A 21,059-nucleotide genomic window follows, 5' to 3' on the forward strand; every position below is an offset into this window, starting at 1 on the left:
ACACGAAGAAACATGTTATAAAAAAAAGAAACATTTTATAAAAATACTTTATTAAATAGAATTATTTTACACATTTTCGTCTCCATCGTCATTCTCGGGCTCGTCAAAATCTCTAATTTTAACATCAGCATCCTCGCCGTATTGAATAATATTGTCTATAGTTAATTTAATATCTGCTATGCTTTCCTCATTCTTTATATTTAATGGGTAAAAACGTACAAGACTATAGTCTTCTATTAGCCTTCCTATAGCCTCTGTGAGATTTCTATATTTTTCATTCCAAGAATCTTGTTGCATATCTGTTAATAAACTATGCGGATCGGGTTCTAAGTACTTATCTAATTGTTTCAATGCCGATTTAGACAATAAATCCATTTTACTAAGGATATTAACATGGGATATTTCTAAATTAATCATAACGCTAAGCGCAGCCATTGTACCAGATAGGAATTTCGACCCATCGATCATAAATTGACTATCCACTAAAAATATTCCACACATACGAAAATTGAGATTCTGTAACACTGTTATCAATTGTCGAATAACTGTCATATGCGTGTATAATTCTATTTGACCAGGACAATCGAAAATAATGTAATCGTCATCCACATCGCCCAGCTTTTCTTCCAGCCATGCTGAATTTTCTAACAAGTACCTACAAAACAAATTTTGTATTAAGTACAAACTTGATAATATACATGGCTTAAAACTGTCAATTTGTGAACTTACTCCATACAGAATACGAGACCACCATTCGGTCCAAATCGTAATTCGTCATCCTCCATAGCATCGTCTAATTGAATTAATTCTCTTATATCTACTAAAGGTTCGTAATCAAAAAATTCAGCCGCGGGGTCTAAATTTACTACTTCGACCACTTTTCCTTCGTTGGCTGCGTGTTGTTGCATGGCAGAACAATACGTAGACTGTTAAGAGATACATAAAATTCATTAGCGTACTCTCAAACGTTTGTCGGTAATAAAAGCATGTTTTTATATGGAAAGAAAGAATTACCTTTCCACTGCCAGCTGGCCCCATTACAAGTTGCGCATACCTCATTTTCAATTAATTACTATTAACCGAATGTAATAAAAACAAATCGAATACAGCACATCCGCAATCATCAATTATTATTTTCGTTTCACCATGGGCGATGTAATGTAAAACCTCGTAATTCTAGACGAGGTTAGTTTATTTAGGTTGTGTTCACCATTCATATATACGTATGGTATAGTCTTCACGTGACGACAGCTTTGTGTTTACATTCCCCCTCTTACTAGCGGTGCCAGTGGAACAGCTAGTAAGCAGTGGGGGGAAGTAAATACAAGGGTGACTTCTTGCCGTGCGAGGACTATACTGTATACGTACATGGTACAAATGAATGACATCAAATATTAGTTAATGACAGAATATATTTGAACAATATCCATAATAAAAAAAAAAAGATAGTCTTATAGTAAACGTCTGCTGTCGCCTATTGTCACGTGTTACGTGTACCTAATACTGAACCCGGTACAAAATTAAACAGAGTTTTCACGTGCGAATTTTTAATCACAAAATGGCGCTTTGTTTGTTATCGTACATATCGAATTCTTAATTGTATGATACACCTCGTGGTGACAAGTTTAAAGAAACATACGCAAATGGTATCACACAGAAAAATTGAAGTTTCATTTTCAGACGGAAAAGCTATTTTTGCGATTTGGCGATTAAACTTTCATTAATTTATAACGAATAATTTACAACTTACAATTTAATCATTTTTAATTTAGAGAGACAGCTCATCTATAAAACTTGTTTCGTCGATTGATTTCTTATTTTTAAATAAGCAAGATAGCATAAATAGCATATAAAGTATTATCGACTGATGAAATGTGTGAACAAAGGTATAAGTACATTAAAAAATAATTAGTAAAAAGCTACTGTTCAACGTAAAACTTGCTTCTCATAGAAGTTGCGTAGAACAATACATATAAATATGCGTACATAAAAATATTTTATATTCCAGAAATAGTTTTCTTCGGCAACCAATTTAAAGACTAAAGATATTTCTGCTTACAGTTTTTTCGGGGCTTTATATCGCGCGTCGTGCAAATCAGAAAATCAGTCACGTAGGATAAAAATTATTGTAAATCTGCCCTATGATATCATAATGCACTCGACGAAGGAATGTTTGCTCTTTCGGTTTGTTGATTTAAAATTACCATAAAAAGTATCATGGCGTCTAAAGCCCATGTGGAAAGTATTGTTAACGAACGTCGGTTACGTCGGATATATGGCAAGTGTGCTATTCATATTTTAAACGTTGATAAAACGTTTCGATTTTTCAAGCTGCATAAGTATTTAATAGAAATATTAAACCGGTGATGAGGTTATGTAATATCATTGTATTACGCATTTTAGATTGGTTGGATAATGGAAACAATAAGAAAGCTCTGCAAGAAGCAGATAAGGTGATTAAAAAACACCCGAGCAATCAATGCGCCCAAATGCTCAAAGCTTTGGCTTTGTTGCGGTTGGGTAAAGAAAATGAGTGTCAGGTTATTATGGATAAAGTACGCTCAAAGATACCCTGTGAGGATTCTACTCTACAGGTTATGAGCATTTGTTACAGAGAAATACATCAACGTAAGCTTGATTAGTTCTCAGAATAATGGAGTTTTTAAAAATGTATTATTAAAGTATAACTTTGGATGCATTTGTTTGTAGCAAACAAAATTAGTGAAGTATACGAGGCTGCGGCCAAAGCAGACCCGAATAATGAGGAATTATTAACGCATCTTTTTATGTCCTATGTACGTCTTGGAGATTACAAGAAACAGCAACAAACTGCGCTTGCATTGTATAAATTAAAACCAAAAAATCCTTATTACTTTTGGGCTGTGATGAGTATAGTTATGCAGGCTATACACGCCGAAAAGAAATTAGCGAAAACAGTTATTTTACCCTTAGCGGAAAGAATGGTTTGTAAATTGTGTTTAGATCAACAAACCTTTACAGCGTGTAAATTATATTAAATATTATTTTAATGATCATGTAATTTGGTACCAAGGTGTTGAAAATAATTGAAGAAGGTAAAATGGAAGCGGAACAAGAAGTCCAATTGTATTTAATGATATTGGAACTTCAAGATAAAAGCGAAGAAATGCTGAATGTTCTCTCTGGACCCTTAGCTATACACCTTTCGCCCATTTCTCAAGCGAAAGCTGCTCTTCTATTAAAATTGGAACGCTTTCCTGAAGCTGCAAATGCATATAAAGAACTTATCAATGAAAAGTGAGTATGATACATTGTTACAATATCTAGATATAATATTGTAGTATTATTATATTATATGATATTATATTTTGAGAAGTACAGACAATTGGGCTTATTATAAAGATTATCTTTCTGCGGCCTTGAAATATCAAAAACCTGAGGAATGTTTAGAATTCTTCAAGAATATTATAAATACATCAAAGAAAGAAGTCAGAGCACCGTATTTGGCTCAGTTTGAATTATACAAGAGTACTCAGAGCAAAGGAAACATTGAGAATACTGCTGAAGTAATAAATTTAATGCATCAGTATTTCTTATGGTTTGGAGAAAAAGACTGTGTAGTTGAAGACCTACGGCTGTACTTAAATTTATTAACGCATGTAGAGAAGTTAGAATTGCTTCGAAAAGTAAGTTAGAAGATCTCAGAATGTATCGCTCTTTTAGATTCTGTTTCTAATTGCAGAACATTTTTACATTTTTTAGATAGAGGAGGAAGAGTCGGATGTTGAATCGGAGGGTTTCCCATTAACTGTGCAGCAAATGCGACGTCATATTCATTACGAACAATTGCGTCGTATCTGTGGTTTGCATCATTCCCCGAACGTATCTATAGACGAACAAAAGCAACTAGTAGAACGATTATGTATATTATATGAAAAGGGTAATGTATTATGTCCGATTCAGGGAAGATTACCAACAGATTTTTGTCCCGCGGATTCTTACATCCTTTTAGCTACACACTTATTGCACGAACTGTGGAGCAATACCGACGACGCATCTTACCTCTACAGGTGATAATATCTCTGACAAAATTGATTTAACTAGATCATGGAATTATGTAATAAAACTATAAAATGCTTTTGTAGGGCTATGTCGATATTAGAGCGCGGTTTATTATCAAGTCCTGCAAATTTTCACATAAAAATTTTACTTGTGCGAATATATTTGGAGGCCGGATTAGTAGGGGCAGGATATCATACATTTACGTTATTAGATGTTAAACACATTCAGTTAGATTCTCTGGGCCATTTACTTGCTCCAATGCTAGCTCCGCTCGGTCATCTTTTCGCGGCTTCTGCAGGTTTAGAGATTTCCAATAAGTTTTTCGTCGCAAACTGCAAAGATGTATGTATTAATATAGCACAGAATTATAAAAACCAAAACATTATTTCGAAACTAATTTATAATGTATTAATTCCAATATGGAACCAGAGCGCAGATCACTTAACATTCGCCTATAAATATGGAAGTTTTATAAAAATTCAAGAATTTGTGGAGTTGCGAGAGCGTTTGGAGAATTCCTTTCATTTCGTTATGACTACGATGGACAAGATGCTGCTGGAATTAAGTTGGTGTGACAGCCCCACGTCGCTACTTTCTACTATAAATAATATGCATATTCAGCCGGACGAGGATTCAGTACGTTTGAATGCCCTGCGAGATAATCGTGATTTGAAGGTAAATACCGAGTTCGTATTTTCAAATGGTGACATACGATTTAAAATATGTAATACATTTTATTTTAACAGGTTGTTTGCGGATGGGAGCCTTTGACAGAAAATGAAGTAGATCCGAGAATGCAAAATGAAACGAGGGAATGTATGTTAAGACTACTTGTCGCAAGGAATTTAATACTGAAAATTTTAGCAGCATGCGCAATGGAAGATTCTTCTTCGGTTTTAAGTCGACTATCTAGCGAATTGAAGCAGCTCGATGACGAACAAATACCTTTAACGTTGCAATCGTTCGAACCAGAAGGAAAGAAGAACAGACCATGTAAAATATTGGTTCCTACGGATGCGGTGGAAAGATTGCGAGAAGCTCATTATTCTTGGCAGTTGAAGACCATTGCTCAGTTGGCGGAGTCGCTGTCTCGATCAGGTTATCCCGACTTTGAATGTATTGAAATGCTGCAGGAATCTCCATGCCTCCAGACGATAAATATTCCTGAAAAAGAAATTCCAGTATCTTTTAAATATTTTCTATTGAGAGCATCCACGTGTAGCGAAACGCTTGCAATGATTAGTGCTATGTGCACTATGTATGCCACTCGGTCGCAACCTCAGACCTCACGGAAGAAAAATAAAAAAAAGTGTTGCAATAGAATAGAATCGGTTTCGTTGGATGATAACGATCATGTAAGACAATCCGCTGAAGTTTTATATGAAGTAAGCACGTTGCATTTTAAGGATTACTAATTTATACTTTTATTGTTCGATTCCAGAGTTGGAAAGATATTTCAACATTGCTTGCGACGAGGATTCAGAACTTAGATTCGGTGCTAACTGAATTGGAAAAGTATCAAATAAATACAGGACTAAACAATACCGAAGACGATGTACATGCAACGATAATAAAATACGGACAAGCTAGTCTCGTGCAAAGCTGCGGATCTTTAAAATCTCGAACACAAATCACTAGGAAACTATTGAATAGCTTAAAGAGCTGAAATTGTACGAAAATTCTTGTACAAAGAATATCCATCCAACTATTTACTGATTTTTAAAAACTAATTCATTTATTGTGTACATTATTCTTACTTAGTTTAACCAATCAGAGATATCAACAGGATCGTTTATTGCAAATTTAGATCTTTAAATTACACCAGTCCCGCGAAGAATTTACAAAATTTGGTAAATTAGGAGCTTTTATGTTAAATAGTTACTTTTTTTTTTAGTAGATCGTTTTATCAGTGGCCATAAAATTCTGTTCTCGAAATAGTTGAGCAAATGTCGTCTTTGTAAAGTGTAAGATGAATACATCTTTTGTTTAACTTGTAGTAAAAAGTAATGTTACAAACTCACTTTAACGATGTAACACTATTTGTTTTTTGGATATTTCATCTGTATATATTTTGAAATTAATGTATAATTTCTAACATATCCTAAACGTTATTACAGATCTATTCAAAACGCTAGTTTTTTTTAATAATTTACTTAAATTCTTTGTTCTAGAAACAATAATAGACAGCTTTCTCAAAACTGTGTATAAATCATAGATGAAAACTTTTATCGAAATGGTAACACTGAGAATTAATTTAAAGAACACTATTATTTTTAATTGTTTTTGACAAAGCTACTTGTTTGTACTTTGTCTTCTACACTGTACATTAATAAATTTATTACTTGTTAATCATGTAATTTAAATAATCAGTTGACTAAAATGTATGAAATTAATAAATTGAATAAATTTATATGAAACAAAATTAATTTCTTTAACTATATGTCACATGTATATTTAAAAATAACGTACATTATGATGACTTGCAATTTCAATCGTAAACTGACGAAAGATCGCGGCACTAGTCGATTAGGAGAATATGGCCGACGTTATTGCGCGGGTTTTTTTTCATTCGTTTCCGGGCGTTACACGCGCAGTAACGAACCGTAGAGCACGCCTTCGACTTTTCCTTTGATTAATAAATTGAATAAATTTATATGAAACAAAATTAATTTCTTTAACTATATGTCGCATGTATATTTAAAAATAAAGTGCATTATGATGACTTGCAATTTCAATCGTAAACTGACGAAAGATCGCAGCACTAGTCGATTAGGACAATTGGCCGACGTTATTGCGCGGGTATATTCATTCCTTTCCGGGCATTACACGCGCAGTAACGAACAGTAGAGCACGCTTTCGAGATTTCCTTTGATTATTTTCAATTATCAGAAAACATGTGGGATAGCACTAGAGACGGTTCAGGAACCACAGGTGGTTTCACCAGCAAAAATATCGCTGGCAGCAGCAGAGAAAACGCTGTAAGGGTGCGAAACATCGTACCTGTAATGATCGGGCTTTTGCACAGAACCAAGGGCGAACTAAAAGTTCTCGGGAAGCCCGTGCATATAGTATCCATACTAGGAATTTTGAGAAGCGTGGAAGAATCGGCCACGAAGGAGACGTACATCATAGAGGATCAAACTGGTAAAGATCATTTATAAACAGTTAATTCTAAAATGGTGTGTTGATTAACACGTGGCCACCGGCTTGACCTACCGGTAGGTCACACGTGTTAGACCCGTTGGCGTCGTATATTTGCTTATTTTGCTTGAATTTCACAAAATAGATACCACAAAATGCGTTTACGTTACTTTATATGAACATTATGAACAGATATTCAATAGTAGAAGCATGGAAATTCAATATTATAAACTTAACATAATTATTTAATTTTTGTAAAATTCGGGCGCCGACTCGCAGAGAAAATGACAAATATCGACGCCGGCGTCAACGTGTTGAACCTAGATATTTCCGTGATAACTATTATAGCGACAAAAGTAAACAAAATGTAGATAATTCATTATGTTACAGGAACGATTACAGCGTTCCGTTGGCTGGAAGCAGAAAAATCAAGTTCTAGTCCAACTTTTAAAATAGATACGTACGTGCGGGTATATGGGCACTTGCGCGAACAAAATGATGTACCCCACATATTAATGTTGAAAATGATGCCCATGACAGAATTAAATGAATTGACGACTCATTTACTGGAAGTAATGTACATAGCATTAAAATCGAAAAAAATGGCCGCCGCGGAGAAAGAAAAAATTGAGAAAATGGAAGTAGTCGATGCTGGTAGTAGTAATAGTAATATAAAAGATAATATTAGCGGGTTATCAAGGGAACAAAGTTTAGTCTTAAATGTAATTAGAGCAGAAGATAAAGTCGACGACACCGGCATCCACAAAAGTGTCCTCATTCAGAAGGTGCCACAATACATCGCACCAAAACTGGACGCTATACTTGATTTCCTTTCAGGCGAAGGCCACTTGTATACTACCCTCAATAACGACTATTTCAAAGCAACCTAACGTATATTTCAAAGTAACCTAACGGCATCTCAATACCATTCAGTTTTTTTTCTATAATGTAAATATTTTATTTTTTCTATAATGTAAACATTTTATTTTTTTTATAATGTAAATATTTTATTTTTTTATATTACGATAAGTATTAAAAATAATTATTAAGAGAGAAATATATTTTTGTTTTCAAAGTACCATTCCTTAGTAATTTAAAATGGAAAAGTCATTTAACGAAGGAAACTTATTTTTTTTTTGTAACCATATGATATTTCTTTGTTATTACGTGTTCGTAACAATGCGTTCAGTAATTATGTTATTAAGTTCTGCGTTTTTATAAATAATTTATTAAACACTGTAAAGTGTAGTACATAGTATCACAACATCTGTAGTCTATATATAGTGTATATTTAAGAATTATTACATATACAATTCACACATGTATATATAGAAAAGAGCGTTTCAATTACTATGTGCTGAAATCCGGCTTATTGTGAAGTTTCATAAGTCCGTTAACGTAATTCGCTTTATATAATAAGACTGATTTAACTAAGTAAATGCGTGTTATTGTAAATACGATAATATACATGTACCGTAGATATAATTTCTCAATATACTGCATTTTGAATATTCATTTCTAATATGCGAACTAAGTATTCAAACATTTCGTTATATACTCACAGCCAACATCTAAAGTAAAGATTCATTGTACATTATTTTTATATTCAATACATTTGTATTCAAAGGTTTAAACCCAGGTGGTAATAAATCATATTTAAATATATATGTAGTCGCTCATTATATACATCACAATAGCAATACATAAAAAATTATAAGTTGATGCTTTTTCAATCTTACAAATGTTCTGTAGGTTGTCGATAACGACAATAGTTCACGTCTTTACCAAAACTAATTAGGTCACCTTTAAGACAGTGTCATTTCGTTTGCGTGTTTGTTTTTCTTTTTAACTGAATCATATATTTGAAAGGTATTACATTTTTACTTACAATAGTTTTTCGTAAAACGAAATACATGACTTTCATTATAGTTCATAATACCTATGCAAACTTTTGGCACACGTTTTATTCGTCATGTACAGAAATTTGTCAAATACATTTTTTTTTCATTTTGTCCGGTATACTTGCATATCGATTACACGTTCTCCGTGTTTTAAAAATGCATATAGATTTACAAATTATAATACAAATGTATATATTTGGATAACATAACCCTGCTAAATATCCTGCGCCATTTAATCCTTCGGCGGGCGCAACCGTCCACGCCGGTCGAATTTATAAACATACAGCATGTCGCGAAACCTCAACTATAAATTTAGAGGATTTTCGTTATTCTTTTAGTCTCGTTTCAAATGTTTTGTTCATCGAAACGCGTTGTCGTAAATGAACTGCAATTAATCCTTAAGGGATATTTTAATTTTAAATGTGATTCACGTCGTTTAAGCGCCTTGAAGGTACAAATTTAAATACATATCTCTATTAACGCTTACTGCGGTATGAAATTCAGCTTTTATATTCCAAAGAATCATAGAATCATAAAAGATGTCGGAGCGCTAAGTAATTGCACCATGATGACGGAAGCCCCGGGTTTGGGTAGACCCGTGCCCCCAGGATTTTGTGCGTACCGAAATCGTTAATACACAATACGATTATTACTTAATTCTTCATTGTAATACCTTTATAGAACATAGAATAAAAAATCGTATCTCGAACATACCGTGTACAATGATTGCTTGATGATTGAATGCCAAATGCATTGAAGTTACCCTTCCCCCATTTATAGAAAGAGGCACGCCCGCTGGAGGGTTAAGGAAAAATTGTTTGTATATGCCAGCAAAATCAATTCACTGAATAACTAATTAAATTCTATGTTCAAATAGCTGTTGTACAAATGTAACTGTTTACGAGATTAGCGCGAAATACATTTGAGTATAGAAATTGAATTGTATCACACATTTTAGCCTTAAAGTGCATTAAACGTTTTATATTTTCAACGAAATGGAATTTAGTCATAAGAACGTTAATTTATTGTCACGGGATGAATATAAAAATTTTATATAAATATAGTATTTTTGTCAGAAAGGATGACTTTTGAAATATTTTCTTATATATTAACAAATGCATCAATTATTATACCCAAATGCATTAATACACACTTAGCAAATGTATGTTGGTGTCACTGTATTGTATCCGATACAACTTAGTATAAATTTGCTATCTAATAATCGTTGTGAGCCAGGACCTCTACGCAATAGTAAACAACGTTGTAATGAAGGGGCTACAAAACTGTTTCGATAAACTCCCTTAAATTGAGATTCACTGAACATAATACAACCAACAAATCGTACATAGATTTAAACATGTTACACATACACGCACACGCACGCATATACAAGTCGATTATTTCAAGCCAGTTGTCACATCAATGACAATCGAGCACTAATAAATAATTTAAACATAAGATTTGAAAATGTATCCATTATAAAGTGAATGTAACAAGAGTTGTATTCATTCCTATGTAAATATATTTGAAGCGAATGATGTACTGATAAAAGAATGTATTCTATAATTACTGGAAAGTATTTATGCTAATATCATAAAGGCAGCTGATACTGGAAACACTTTTATAAATCTATGGCAGATGACAGTATTGCAATTCCATACACTAATCTGCATAGATGATAAGCCTTTCAAATAAATACATTTATCAGTTGAAAGTAGAGTACAATACATTAAGCAATGTAACTTTGTTTACCAATATAAATTAGTCTTTACAAATGTCTCCCGACCAAACCTGGCAAGGCGACGCGTGTGTGCAGTGGTAGTAGTGGTCCCGGAATAACTTCTCCCATCACAGTTCCCAGCTGCCCCACAAAGTATTAAACACATCAAGAATCCATCTCCCGATTCTTACACATTATTTAGTGTCATACCAAATACAATTATTAAAACATTAATATTGTGTACTTTGAAAATCCTGATTAAAGTCATTCATGAGATATTACATACAATACACAAAGGAACTAAACACATATCTCAACTAAATCTCTCCTATAAGAAATAAGGTTTCTCCGTAGTTACAAGGATTCAAATCATGTAAAATAATAATAGGATCCCCATATTTTAGAAAAGATAATGCAGGATATTCCATGAGAAACGAAGTTAATTCATCAATTTCTCTCTTTAAATAGTTGTAACCGGCTGATTAAAACATCCGTTATATGTTTACGCACCAAACGAAACTCTGATGCTAATTGCAAGTCCAGGATTGTGTAGGCTAATCCTGGACTTCCAGTCACCTCAAAGAGTAATGCGAAAACTCTCTTGTTGTTTACTATCGGTATATTATATACTTACATCAAAGTTTTTCTTGTTACTGTATCTTTATCTTGTCCAAAATACTAAACAAATATTTTTCAACTTAAAGAAATATCAGGAAAATATAATTAACATTTACAAAAAACTATAATACGACAATATTATTGTGTGACACCAAGATTGCATATGCACATATCTAGGTCATAATTTGCTCGCTAAGTATCGATTGAGGTATTACTTACTATGTGCCAGAGGACATACATATACAACTTGTATCATTTTAAGAATTTTCAAACTTATCTGGTAACAGAATTCCATTGATTAGAAATTAAATACAGTCAGAATTCATTAAAAAGAAACTAGACGTTAAACAATACATATGATTATGGCATGTTGTAAAATAAGAGGAACAGCGCTTAATATTAACAACGTAATTGCAGCTAGATCTTGAAAAATGTATACAACTCGCTATTACGACAATAAAGTATGTTAAATTCACTTTCATAAATGTGTTCTGTTTGGGGGAGCTCCTTAGATGTGTATCTGGAGAAACCAAATAGAAATAAGCAATATGAACAAATTAAATGAAAGAACGAAAATGAATAAGATATAATAACAGGATAGAAACTAAAAATCTGCACAAACCACTAAAAACACTATTGTAACTATACAAACAGTCATAAAACATTTATATTCGTAAGAATAAACTGTTTGCCGATTGCACGATAATGTACGTTTTTTCGATGAAAAATTTGAATAGGTTTAATTATGACTTATTCTGAAATGCAAATTGTATAAAGTAGAGATTTATAGGGAAACATGTCAAACCCCGGACATAACGATTTTTATAAAGTTTAGATTAATCTCCCATATAAATTTTATCAAAATTGGTATGCTAGATTTTTGACGTGTTTCCTTGCGAGTTATTTCTTATATTCTAATATAAGAATACGATGTGTAAAACTTATGCGTAAGGATGAGTGCATTAATCTAATTGCAGCACTGTATAAAGAATATGTCAAGAACTCTACTTAAGAAATAATCGTACAGTAAGAAATACTTACAATAATGCATATAAAGCTGAACGAAATTATTTTCTTTTCTACATAACGACTCATTAGTAGTAGTGTAAGTAGTGTGCAAGCGGCAAATCTTAAATAACATTCTTAATACAGAACATAATGGCTGGTAAAGTGATTTGGTTTCACATGCAATAACATTCAGTAAACAATAGATCTAAACTAAACTTTTTATAAGTACAACTATATATATGTATATATAGAGAGATGGAATGTAGGAAGTGTGAAGTAAAACAATGGAAAAGAACTGCAAGGGGGCAATATTCTACTCCCTCAACCTGTTAATAAGTTCTGATGTTACTAAAGTATGAAGCTTACAGGTACATTGAATACTGAAAATTATGTTTAATGTTCGGTTACAATATTTGTAAGTTTGGCAATTTTAATAACATGTTTCTGTACATTATGCCTGTGTCGAGCCTTTTGCTATAATTATTCTACTTTGAAAGAAAAATCATAATATGTACATATTCTAGGAATTTCTTGTTCACAGACTATATCATCTGATTCTTGTAAATTGCATTCATACTAAAATACACCACACTATCACGCCAACAAGCTCTGAATACAGAGATAATGAGTTAATATTCTTTGCACCAATATTATCTTTTCACCTTATTGCTAATGTTAAAAGAAAGTACAATTAACACAACATTTCGTGACAGCGCCAAATCATTCAAATAAATATATTATATAAATGTATATTTGTGACTTCAGTATGATAAAATTAATAAATATGCACTTCTCATTTAAATAAAAGAATTCGTATACCGCATTTTTTCAGTCTATACAAAAATATTAGATTGTCAGCTAATAATACAGAACTTTTTTTCACAAGAATGGGAACACTTTAAGTGAAATTATCGTTTAAAATATTTGATACAAAGTAATTACTTTTAGTTGTTTCTCCTACCCCGAAAGTCTGTATTACAAAGTTTTTTTTTTCTTTTAAAATCTTCTCAAAATACTATTTTCAATGGTTTCTGCCCCCATTACAATGTTCGTAATGGAATAAATCCTTCCATTCCAATGATTCTTAGGTCTTCATCATCATCATCGTCATCATCATCATTCCTTTTTCTCTAAAAAAATCGGTAAGAACGCGATCAAATGTAGACTAGATAGATGGCTTTTAAATGGCTAAAGGAAAAGTCGGACAAAAACTTGGCGCTTAAGTTAAATTAACAGAAATACCTTTTTAACGTTTAACAGTACAGCTATATGAGCAGACATTAAACATAATTTTCAAATTAAGAACGTAATTTTCAAACGAAATTCTATGCACAAAATAAGAAATAGAATGTGTTTTTCTTTTTTATATTAGCTAGTCTATGTTACGTGAACAAGGAAGTGTTAAATTGTAGAATGTCACATACGTGTACATTGACTCTTCAATAAATTCTAACTCGTTAATTCTTCATGTGTTTATTAAAGATAAACAGTGACTAGAATAGTTGCATACATTTACTGCACTTGTAAAATAACTTTGGTAAGAACACTATATGTAAATTCATGCCTATACAGTAGGGGGTTCAACTTTAGTATATTTTTTATAATTGATTGATATTTCATCAGTGTAGAAGTACTGTTGATATTTTTTATAACCCATAGAAACTAATTATATTAAACAGCAATACATATCTTTCTTTTTTTTTTGTAAACAATGTTTACTCACAAAGGTCTTTGGCAATAATTACATATGCATATCGACAATGCAAAAGTAACATTTTACAATTGCATATTATGTACGCTATGTAATAGATCACGTGTATATCATTGCCTTCCTACAGTGAAGATAAATGAATTTTTCATGCATATCAACACATTTTATATGAAAGAATTCAGCATAAGCAATGGTCAAGTTAGGAAAGCATAGTCAGTTAGTGAGTTTCATTAAAGAACATTCATGGGAAGCTTATAAGACATTAAATAGAAACGAAAGCATTATCCTAAACATTGAATTAATACTTTCATATAAAATGGAAAGACTATGTTGTACATGTGTCTTCGAGAATGTCTCAATGTAAAAATGTTATAACTAGACTGCGAAAGTTTATGCAAATGCGTATTTTAGAAAAATCAGCTACAGAAATAAAACTTCAACTGAAATAAGTTTCAACGTTAGAGAATATATAAAAAATATATTTCTTTTCTCTTTGCATATTACATGCATATTGTCAGAATTGTGTGAGTGCGACGATTAAGCTATTGATACGTACCGATTACCGATTGACATTCGCATCGAGCAGAGAACGATAAGACACGAACGTGTAGTCGGCGTCACTTCTTCGGTGACGACACGCAGAGACGGAGACGTTGTATTTATACATATGCGTATCAGATACATTTTTATGTACTACACATTTGATGCAATATCGATTACATTGACTGAACACAATTTTACGAATTTCTTTTAGCATCTACGTAAGTACATATTTACCAAATCTATGCTATACATACTTCCTATATATCTTCCGTATAGTTTGCATATTCGTGCATACAGTCTGCATATTTACTTCAAATCGTCAGTGCATAAACTTCCGCAGTCTAGTTATAACAAAGGGATAATTTCAAGTCACGTGTAAATATAATTACAGGAAATAGTCAATTACAAATGATATATATTCGTTTGTACGAATGTACGAAGTATTCTCGCGTATGGATTAGTTTTGTACAAAAATTTAAGTATCTCAATTCAATTATGTTAACTTCTACCTTCTGTGTAAATTAAGAATTACATAAGGTTCATCTGGATTAGTGGCATCTGTGTTGTTAGGTTGATAGCACGGGTTAATAGTGTAATTGAGATTAGGTTGATGAAAACTCACCGGTTGAACACCACTCCTTCGCCGTCCCATTTCACGATCTTCAAGACAAAAATCTGAATCTGAATCTATCTTTCTAATCGCATCATCCTATAACATTAGAAATTGCAGTATTAAGATCATTATTATTTGATTTTACGTATTCGATATTATACCTCTGTCATTTGTTGCGTTGTTGTAAGAATCCTGGCCAGAGGTCCACAACATACGGGCAATGTCTCCAGCAATGTTGGCCTGGAGTGAGTTAGGAGAGGCTTCATGTAGCGAGTATCAAAATCACCCCAGATTCTGGCAAGTAATGCTTTTTCATTAGGTTTCGCACTACTGCCTGGTAATGACCCATCCTGCATAGAATTATACTGTGAAAGGTGAAGGATACTTCGATTATCCATCCTGTATGATCATGATACTGTTTTCAAACGTAATCGAGTAAAAAAAAATTATAATTATTAAAGAAGCTTCCAGAGGCATTCTATTTCTTCTCAAGTAATTTAAATTATATAACATTAATAGAAAGTTTAAAATATGCATAAGGCAATTTAACAAAACATAAGTATCAATGAAATTTCTTGTGTAATGTAATATTTAGTGTTAGGTATTAATGAACATGCTAATTAATCGTCGTTATATTCGTGTACCCTGTTAATTATAATTGTATATGTTTTCTTAATAAATATAAAGTACGTATAAATATTTTGTATACTACTAATCATCAACATACAGAATGGATAACAAAAACGATACGAAAAAATATTTGAGCACATGCTGTTAACAAATAGAACGTCAATAAAAAAAAAATTATAGCTTGAAATACATAAAGCAATTAATAAGATCGTTTAGATATACAAATACAGCTAAACATGAAAATAACATATGTAAACTTGTTAATACTATAATTTATTAAATTACTATTAAGCTGCTTTCAACAAATAAATAAAATATTACTTATCAAAAGGCAAATTAATAATTAATAATTATTTTGATATTTCTTTAAGATAATAATTTACATTGTTACAAGAGTTAATCTGTAAGCATAAAGTGTTAAAGCACGCTGATATAATGAAATGCGTGTCTTTTTTATTTGTATATGCACCAATACTGGTAATGTAATATTGTCAATAGTTACTGCAAACATTTTAATAAGATAAGATAAGATATCCTAGACTTTTGTAGATAGAATTTTTTTTTTTAAATTTTGTATCTATCAACAGCAGAAAGCAACTCTTATAATACCAGTCATAATGCACAAAACTAGTAATTTATATTTTATATAATTGCGTAAGAAAATATGAAACATATGCTACAAACACAAATGCAAAATACTGATAATTTTGAATACACAATTCTTTATATGAAAATTGTTCCGGACCATGTACATAATAATACTCAATTTTTGAATTAATAAGAAAACATACCGACGGACTTCGCTCCCTACGCATGTCCAGATCTCCAAAGCCACCTTCGCCTCCAGACTATTAAAATTAGCAAGTTAAAGTTTCCTGTATTTACTAGATTAATTATGAAGCGTAATTATTTAGAATTAATAAAGCATTCTTACAGATTTCATTATAATGTAATAGACATGCTGGATTTCTCAAAAAGTTAAGATCTAGTGCAAGCTATAGTTTTAGTAGTTTTTGTGCATCAGTAACCCAATATTATATAAGTGTAATTATAAGAAAATAATGTTAGTGAATATATTCTTTGGAAACAGTCAATAAGTACAGAAATTATACCCCTAAAAATTTTCAACCAGTCTCTAGAATATTTCAAAATGCATGTTGGACTAAAAAAAACATTGTCAAAAAACTAGCAACATGAGAATAATATCGTTTAAAGCACTCATGCGTGAATACCTTTGCATAAATTAAACAACTATGTATTTGTAGAATACGAATGAATGATCCAGAATTCTTTATATACATTTTAACTTAATTTTATATGAATTTGCTATAAATAAAATCATTATAAAGATGAAAGTAATAAAGAGTCGAAAAAAAAGATAAAGGAAGAAGTACATCTTGCTGTAGAGTGTACTAGTATTGAGTACTAAATACTTAATGTTGAATGCCTGTTAATGTACGAAATCATATTTTCATATCTACAGAGATGCTTTCTGTTATAAAATATAAATTTTTGTGTAGAATATTCTAAAGATAATCTTATTAAAATTTTGCTTTCAGAAACATGTATACATTTGTTTCTTCTTCTTCAGTGCCAGAAGGTCTAATATGTTTATAGAACACGTTATAAACAAAAAGGGTGGCGTTAATGAACAATGTTGAAAACAACACAGCTAAATGTTATACAATTACATATTGTATATAAGAAAGAACTAAAACTGAATTATATATACTAAGGTCATCAAGAAAGTGCAGTTTTTTAAAACTAAGTATTAGCAGCACATAAGTTATTATACATTCTTATTTAAAGGCTGTCGCTAAATATTGCTATTAATTTGTTTAAATATTTCATTTAGGATAAAATACCTAAAATACTTACACTACGCATACCATTATGCGACAATCCTTCTATTTCTTCATCCACCCCGACTCTAAAATATGATTAGCTTCAATACAGTCGTCACAAGCAATTATTTATGTAAAATTAATTATTTGAACAATTATATATACTCACGGTATATTAAACCAACTTAAAAATTGAGTTGTTGCTCCACCTTGGAAAATGACTGTCAGAATGACAATTAAGCTTGTTGTTGTTAACATGGCCTGTCGAGCGTCCGACACAGTGTTCCTGATGGCTAAAGCAAAACTCATAGCGCCTCTCAACCCGGCAAAAAACAACATGTGTTGGTAATTTAATGAAATTTTCGGCTTTCGCGCCAAGTTTAATATAAACGATAATGGATACACGTTCGCTGCGCGTCCTAACATTGCGCACAACTATGAGAAACAAAGTTAAGGACTTCTTATATCGTAAAAATATTATAAAATGTTGGCCAAAGAATTAATTCTATCATTGAAGGATACAAATCCTGTGAAAATAAATCCTGGGTCAAAGTGGTGTTTCGGGAAGGTGAACATCGTGACACCAATGTAACTGAATATAAAATTTTCAGCTAAAAAATTCAGAAGTTCGAACAGTTGCTTCGTTCTTTGACGAGAGTCGGGACTTAAATTGTTATAGGTATAATGTGCCTGACATATACCGCAGAATAAAACAGCAACTACGCCTATATAAAAATATTTTTTACAATTATATCAATTGAAAATGAGGTTCGTTGAAAAATTATTCGTTGTACTGTTACATCACAATTTACCTGTAAGATCGGACGCCTCCGCAATTAAAAAGGTACTATAAGACATTAAGACAAATAATGCCGATTCCAACAAAGGAAAATCCCTGACTCTAGTAAATTTAGTTAACAAAGCCGTAATACAGCCCATTGTGGCACCAATAAATAATGATAGACTGAAGATACCAACGAAATCACCAAATGCTTGGAAAAAGGCTACAGTTTCAAAACCACCTGAACCAGATTGGTAACGTTCTCCATAGTTCTGTATAGAACTGCAATGAAATATATACGCAGTAGTTTAAAAATAACACTGACACAAGTATAATTATAAAACTATATCCATATAATTATATACATACCCACTGAGCACAATAGCAACCGCATCATTTAAAACACTTTCCCCAAATACTAAAGCATATAAATTTACATCTACATGTAAATCATTAAAAATAGAAATTATAGTTAGTGGATCTGTAGGAGATATTAATGCTCCAAAGTATAACGTATCCAAAAACGTGAACGAATGGGAAAGATGTGGTATTAATTGCATAAAGGCATACATTAGAATTCTGAAAAAAATAAAGAAATATACACTGCATATCTGACTACATTCCAAGAGAAGAGATAAGTTTAATCCAATTGACCTATGGAGTTATCGCAAGATAAGACCATTATTAAAACTTTTGTACATCAAGAAAATATTTTTTTATCATTAATTATTAGTCTGGTACGTTTATTACACATAATAAGTACATACCCTATGACAAGTGCTGAAATTGTTGTTCCAATTAGAGCATAAGTAAGAATTGCACCTAAATTTCTAAAGAAGTATTTCTGAAATAAAAGAATTATGAAGCAAATTATATCGTATATCAAGCAGTACAATAGGTACAATAAATATATAACGAAGTTACTCACTCGTTTTAGACTGTAACCAGCATGGAAAATAATTGGTGGTAAAATAATATTGAAAAATATTTCTGGATCAAAGGTGGCCTATAATAATCCAGTTATTTTTGAGAAAATATATGCTAAGTTCATATGTGTTTTATACATTACTTCATTGCAATACCTTTAAATCAATTTCATTATCCTGCTTGAAAATTTCCCCCCTAAATGAGTAAGCGAATGTTTTATTTTTGATAGTGCCACCACTTTTATCTTCTGGGAAACGTAACCACAATGTATCTGGAGGAACTGATTGGTTGTATTTACTACTGTTGTCTGGCACAACAGGCATATGGAGTATGGTGCTACTTTTTTTAAAGCCATAGCGAATTACTGCTCCTATAATTAATCCTGCAAAATGTCATATGTTTGAAATTAATTGAAATAGTCATGTGACATATTGTGGAGAGTATAAATTAATGTCTTTCATTTCATCAAGTATGTACCCTTGGACATTTACATAACTGGAATTATCATTATATAATTTTCTTATAGTCTATGTATCTGTGTTAATTGATTGAAATATAAAAAATACATTTTTATAATGATCAATCATTAATGGCTGTTCAAAGCCTGCACTATTTGTAATATTTCAATAGAAAATAACATTAATGTTATTTTTTTCAAACGTTTGATAACAAAACTAAAGCGTTTCGTTATATTTTAGATGTAAACTCTATGACTGATTAAAAACAAAGGATCCATTCTTGCTGTAATTACGAAATAAGATTGTTCATGGTAGTGTACAATGATTTATTTTACACCGGTACGCTCTTGAATGTACAAACATTGTTCTTTCTTACAAAAAATCGAAAAGAACGTTTTATTATATCTATACAATAATAACTACTAACATTAAACAGAACTACATATCGTATGTACATGTATCTATACATGAATTAACGACGTAATAGAACATTTTATACGGCTACAATTGCAAACCGATAGAAAAACTTTCGTAATACGTTTCTATTAATGATATTGTCTCGTAAACACGATAAAAGCAGACGACTTACCGTAAATGACAGCTAGACCAGTTTCATGGAGGAACCTAAGTCGACGATGCTTAAATGTCCATATTGTTAAAACAGTTAATATTAATAGAAATGTGTACAATAGAAGATTCAAACTATCGAGCCTATGTAAGAACTGTGCTTTCGCATCTAATTCAATGTCTGTCGCGGCCCCGTTACACGATTCTAACACGATAATACACAAAATTATAAGGAGAAAAATTCGTGCACCGCCTCTCACTGCCATCTTTACTTTACAACCATTTCCCAATGAAACTGTCAGTTCAGCAGTATGACCAACTGTGTGTTAATGATGCAAATGATACAATCGAAATGTGACGCTGCTAGATAGAAAACCAAACAAATACAATATGTACATGTTCATGCAGAGGTACATATGGTGCCAGCAATACATATACATGGATATAATAAAAAATATGCCTCTTCATTGTATAGAAAGAAAATATTTTAAATTTCGTTTATCGTGAAAAACGATATGTTATCATTGAGAAATTCTTATGTTTAACACGTATGGGG

The 21,059-nt window shown here is 31.8% G+C and overlaps 4 protein-coding genes across 13 annotated transcripts; 2 read left to right on the plus strand and 2 right to left on the minus strand.

The window, feature by feature from the left end:
• Nucleotides 1-39: 39 nt before the first annotated feature.
• On the minus strand, nucleotides 40-1,733 carry LOC144471240 (GPN-loop GTPase 3). The gene is made up of 3 exons (XM_078183115.1): nucleotides 1,015-1,733; nucleotides 730-926; nucleotides 40-655 (listed from the first exon to the last, which is right to left on the minus strand). Exons 1-3 carry the CDS (start codon nucleotides 1,057-1,059, stop codon nucleotides 67-69), a joined length of 831 nt encoding a protein of 276 aa, XP_078039241.1. The 5' UTR covers nucleotides 1,060-1,733; the 3' UTR covers nucleotides 40-66.
• A 382-nt stretch (nucleotides 1,734-2,115) lies between these two features.
• On the plus strand, nucleotides 2,116-4,053 carry Psidin (phagocyte signaling impaired). Its single transcript, XM_078183089.1, has 6 exons — nucleotides 2,116-2,278; nucleotides 2,404-2,628; nucleotides 2,710-2,963; nucleotides 3,053-3,276; nucleotides 3,356-3,665; nucleotides 3,742-4,053. Exons 1-6 carry the CDS (start codon nucleotides 2,218-2,220, stop codon nucleotides 4,051-4,053), a joined length of 1,386 nt encoding a protein of 461 aa, XP_078039215.1. The 5' UTR covers nucleotides 2,116-2,217.
• Nucleotides 4,054-4,169: 116 nt separating this feature from the next.
• Nucleotides 4,170-20,871, minus strand: Nhe3 (Na[+]/H[+] hydrogen exchanger 3). 10 transcript variants are annotated; one of them, XR_013494228.1, is made up of 14 exons: nucleotides 20,526-20,871; nucleotides 19,634-19,860; nucleotides 19,480-19,557; nucleotides 19,319-19,395; nucleotides 18,921-19,130; nucleotides 18,583-18,833; nucleotides 18,293-18,495; nucleotides 17,940-18,205; nucleotides 17,805-17,856; nucleotides 16,718-16,774; nucleotides 15,458-15,646; nucleotides 15,306-15,392; nucleotides 4,987-5,205; nucleotides 4,170-4,373 (listed from the first exon to the last, which is right to left on the minus strand). XR_013494228.1 is itself a non-coding variant. In XM_078183059.1 (13 exons), exons 1-13 carry the CDS (start codon nucleotides 20,767-20,769, stop codon nucleotides 5,050-5,052), a joined length of 2,112 nt encoding a protein of 703 aa, XP_078039185.1. In that variant the 5' UTR covers nucleotides 20,770-20,871; the 3' UTR covers nucleotides 4,170-5,049. The 10 variants fall into 10 exon arrangements, 6 of the variants coding, with proteins under 6 accessions (XP_078039185.1, XP_078039186.1, XP_078039191.1 ...); XR_013494227.1 differs by having other exon boundaries at nucleotides 15,458-15,661; XR_013494230.1 differs by lacking the exon at nucleotides 16,718-16,774.
• On the plus strand, nucleotides 6,857-8,692 carry LOC144471243 (replication protein A 32 kDa subunit-like). The gene is made up of 2 exons (XM_078183120.1): nucleotides 6,857-7,185; nucleotides 7,573-8,692. The coding sequence occupies exons 1-2, from the start codon at nucleotides 6,936-6,938 to the stop codon at nucleotides 8,070-8,072; spliced, it is 750 nt and encodes a 249-aa protein (XP_078039246.1). The 5' UTR covers nucleotides 6,857-6,935; the 3' UTR covers nucleotides 8,073-8,692.
• Nucleotides 20,872-21,059: the final 188 nt, after the last annotated feature.

This window comes from Augochlora pura, chromosome 6 (assembly GCF_028453695.1).
Source record: "Augochlora pura isolate Apur16 chromosome 6, APUR_v2.2.1, whole genome shotgun sequence".
NCBI classification, from domain to species: Eukaryota; Metazoa; Arthropoda; class Insecta; order Hymenoptera; family Halictidae; genus Augochlora; species Augochlora pura.

Coding starts and splice junctions, on each gene's coding strand:
- LOC144471240 (XM_078183115.1), bottom strand. CDS start 1,059: ATGAGGTATGCGCAACTTGTAATGGGGCCAGCTGGCAGTGGAAAG. Junction 927..1,014: donor GGCCAGCTGGCAGTGGAAAG/GTAATTCTTTCT, acceptor ATCTCTTAACAG/TCTACGTATTGTTCTGCCAT. Junction 656..729: donor GGTCTCGTATTCTGTATGGA/GTAAGTTCACAA, acceptor TTTGTTTTGTAG/GTACTTGTTAGAAAATTCAG.
- Psidin (XM_078183089.1), top strand. CDS start 2,218: ATGGCGTCTAAAGCCCATGTGGAAAGTATTGTTAACGAACGTCGGTTA. Junction 2,279..2,403: donor TCGGTTACGTCGGATATATG/GCAAGTGTGCTA, acceptor TACGCATTTTAG/ATTGGTTGGATAATGGAAAC. Junction 2,964..3,052: donor TACCCTTAGCGGAAAGAATG/GTTTGTAAATTG, acceptor TTTGGTACCAAG/GTGTTGAAAATAATTGAAGA.
- LOC144471243 (XM_078183120.1), top strand. CDS start 6,936: ATGTGGGATAGCACTAGAGACGGTTCAGGAACCACAGGTGGTTTCACC. Junction 7,186..7,572: donor CATCATAGAGGATCAAACTG/GTAAAGATCATT, acceptor ATTATGTTACAG/GAACGATTACAGCGTTCCGT.
- Nhe3 (XM_078183059.1), bottom strand. CDS start 20,769: ATGGCAGTGAGAGGCGGTGCACGAATTTTTCTCCTTATAATTTTGTGT. Junction 17,857..17,939: donor TTAAGTTGGTTTAATATACC/GTGAGTATATAT, acceptor ATCATATTTTAG/AGTCGGGGTGGATGAAGAAA. Junction 15,662..16,717: donor GTAGGGAGCGAAGTCCGTCG/GTATGTTTTCTT, acceptor CACCTTTCACAG/TATAATTCTATGCAGGATGG.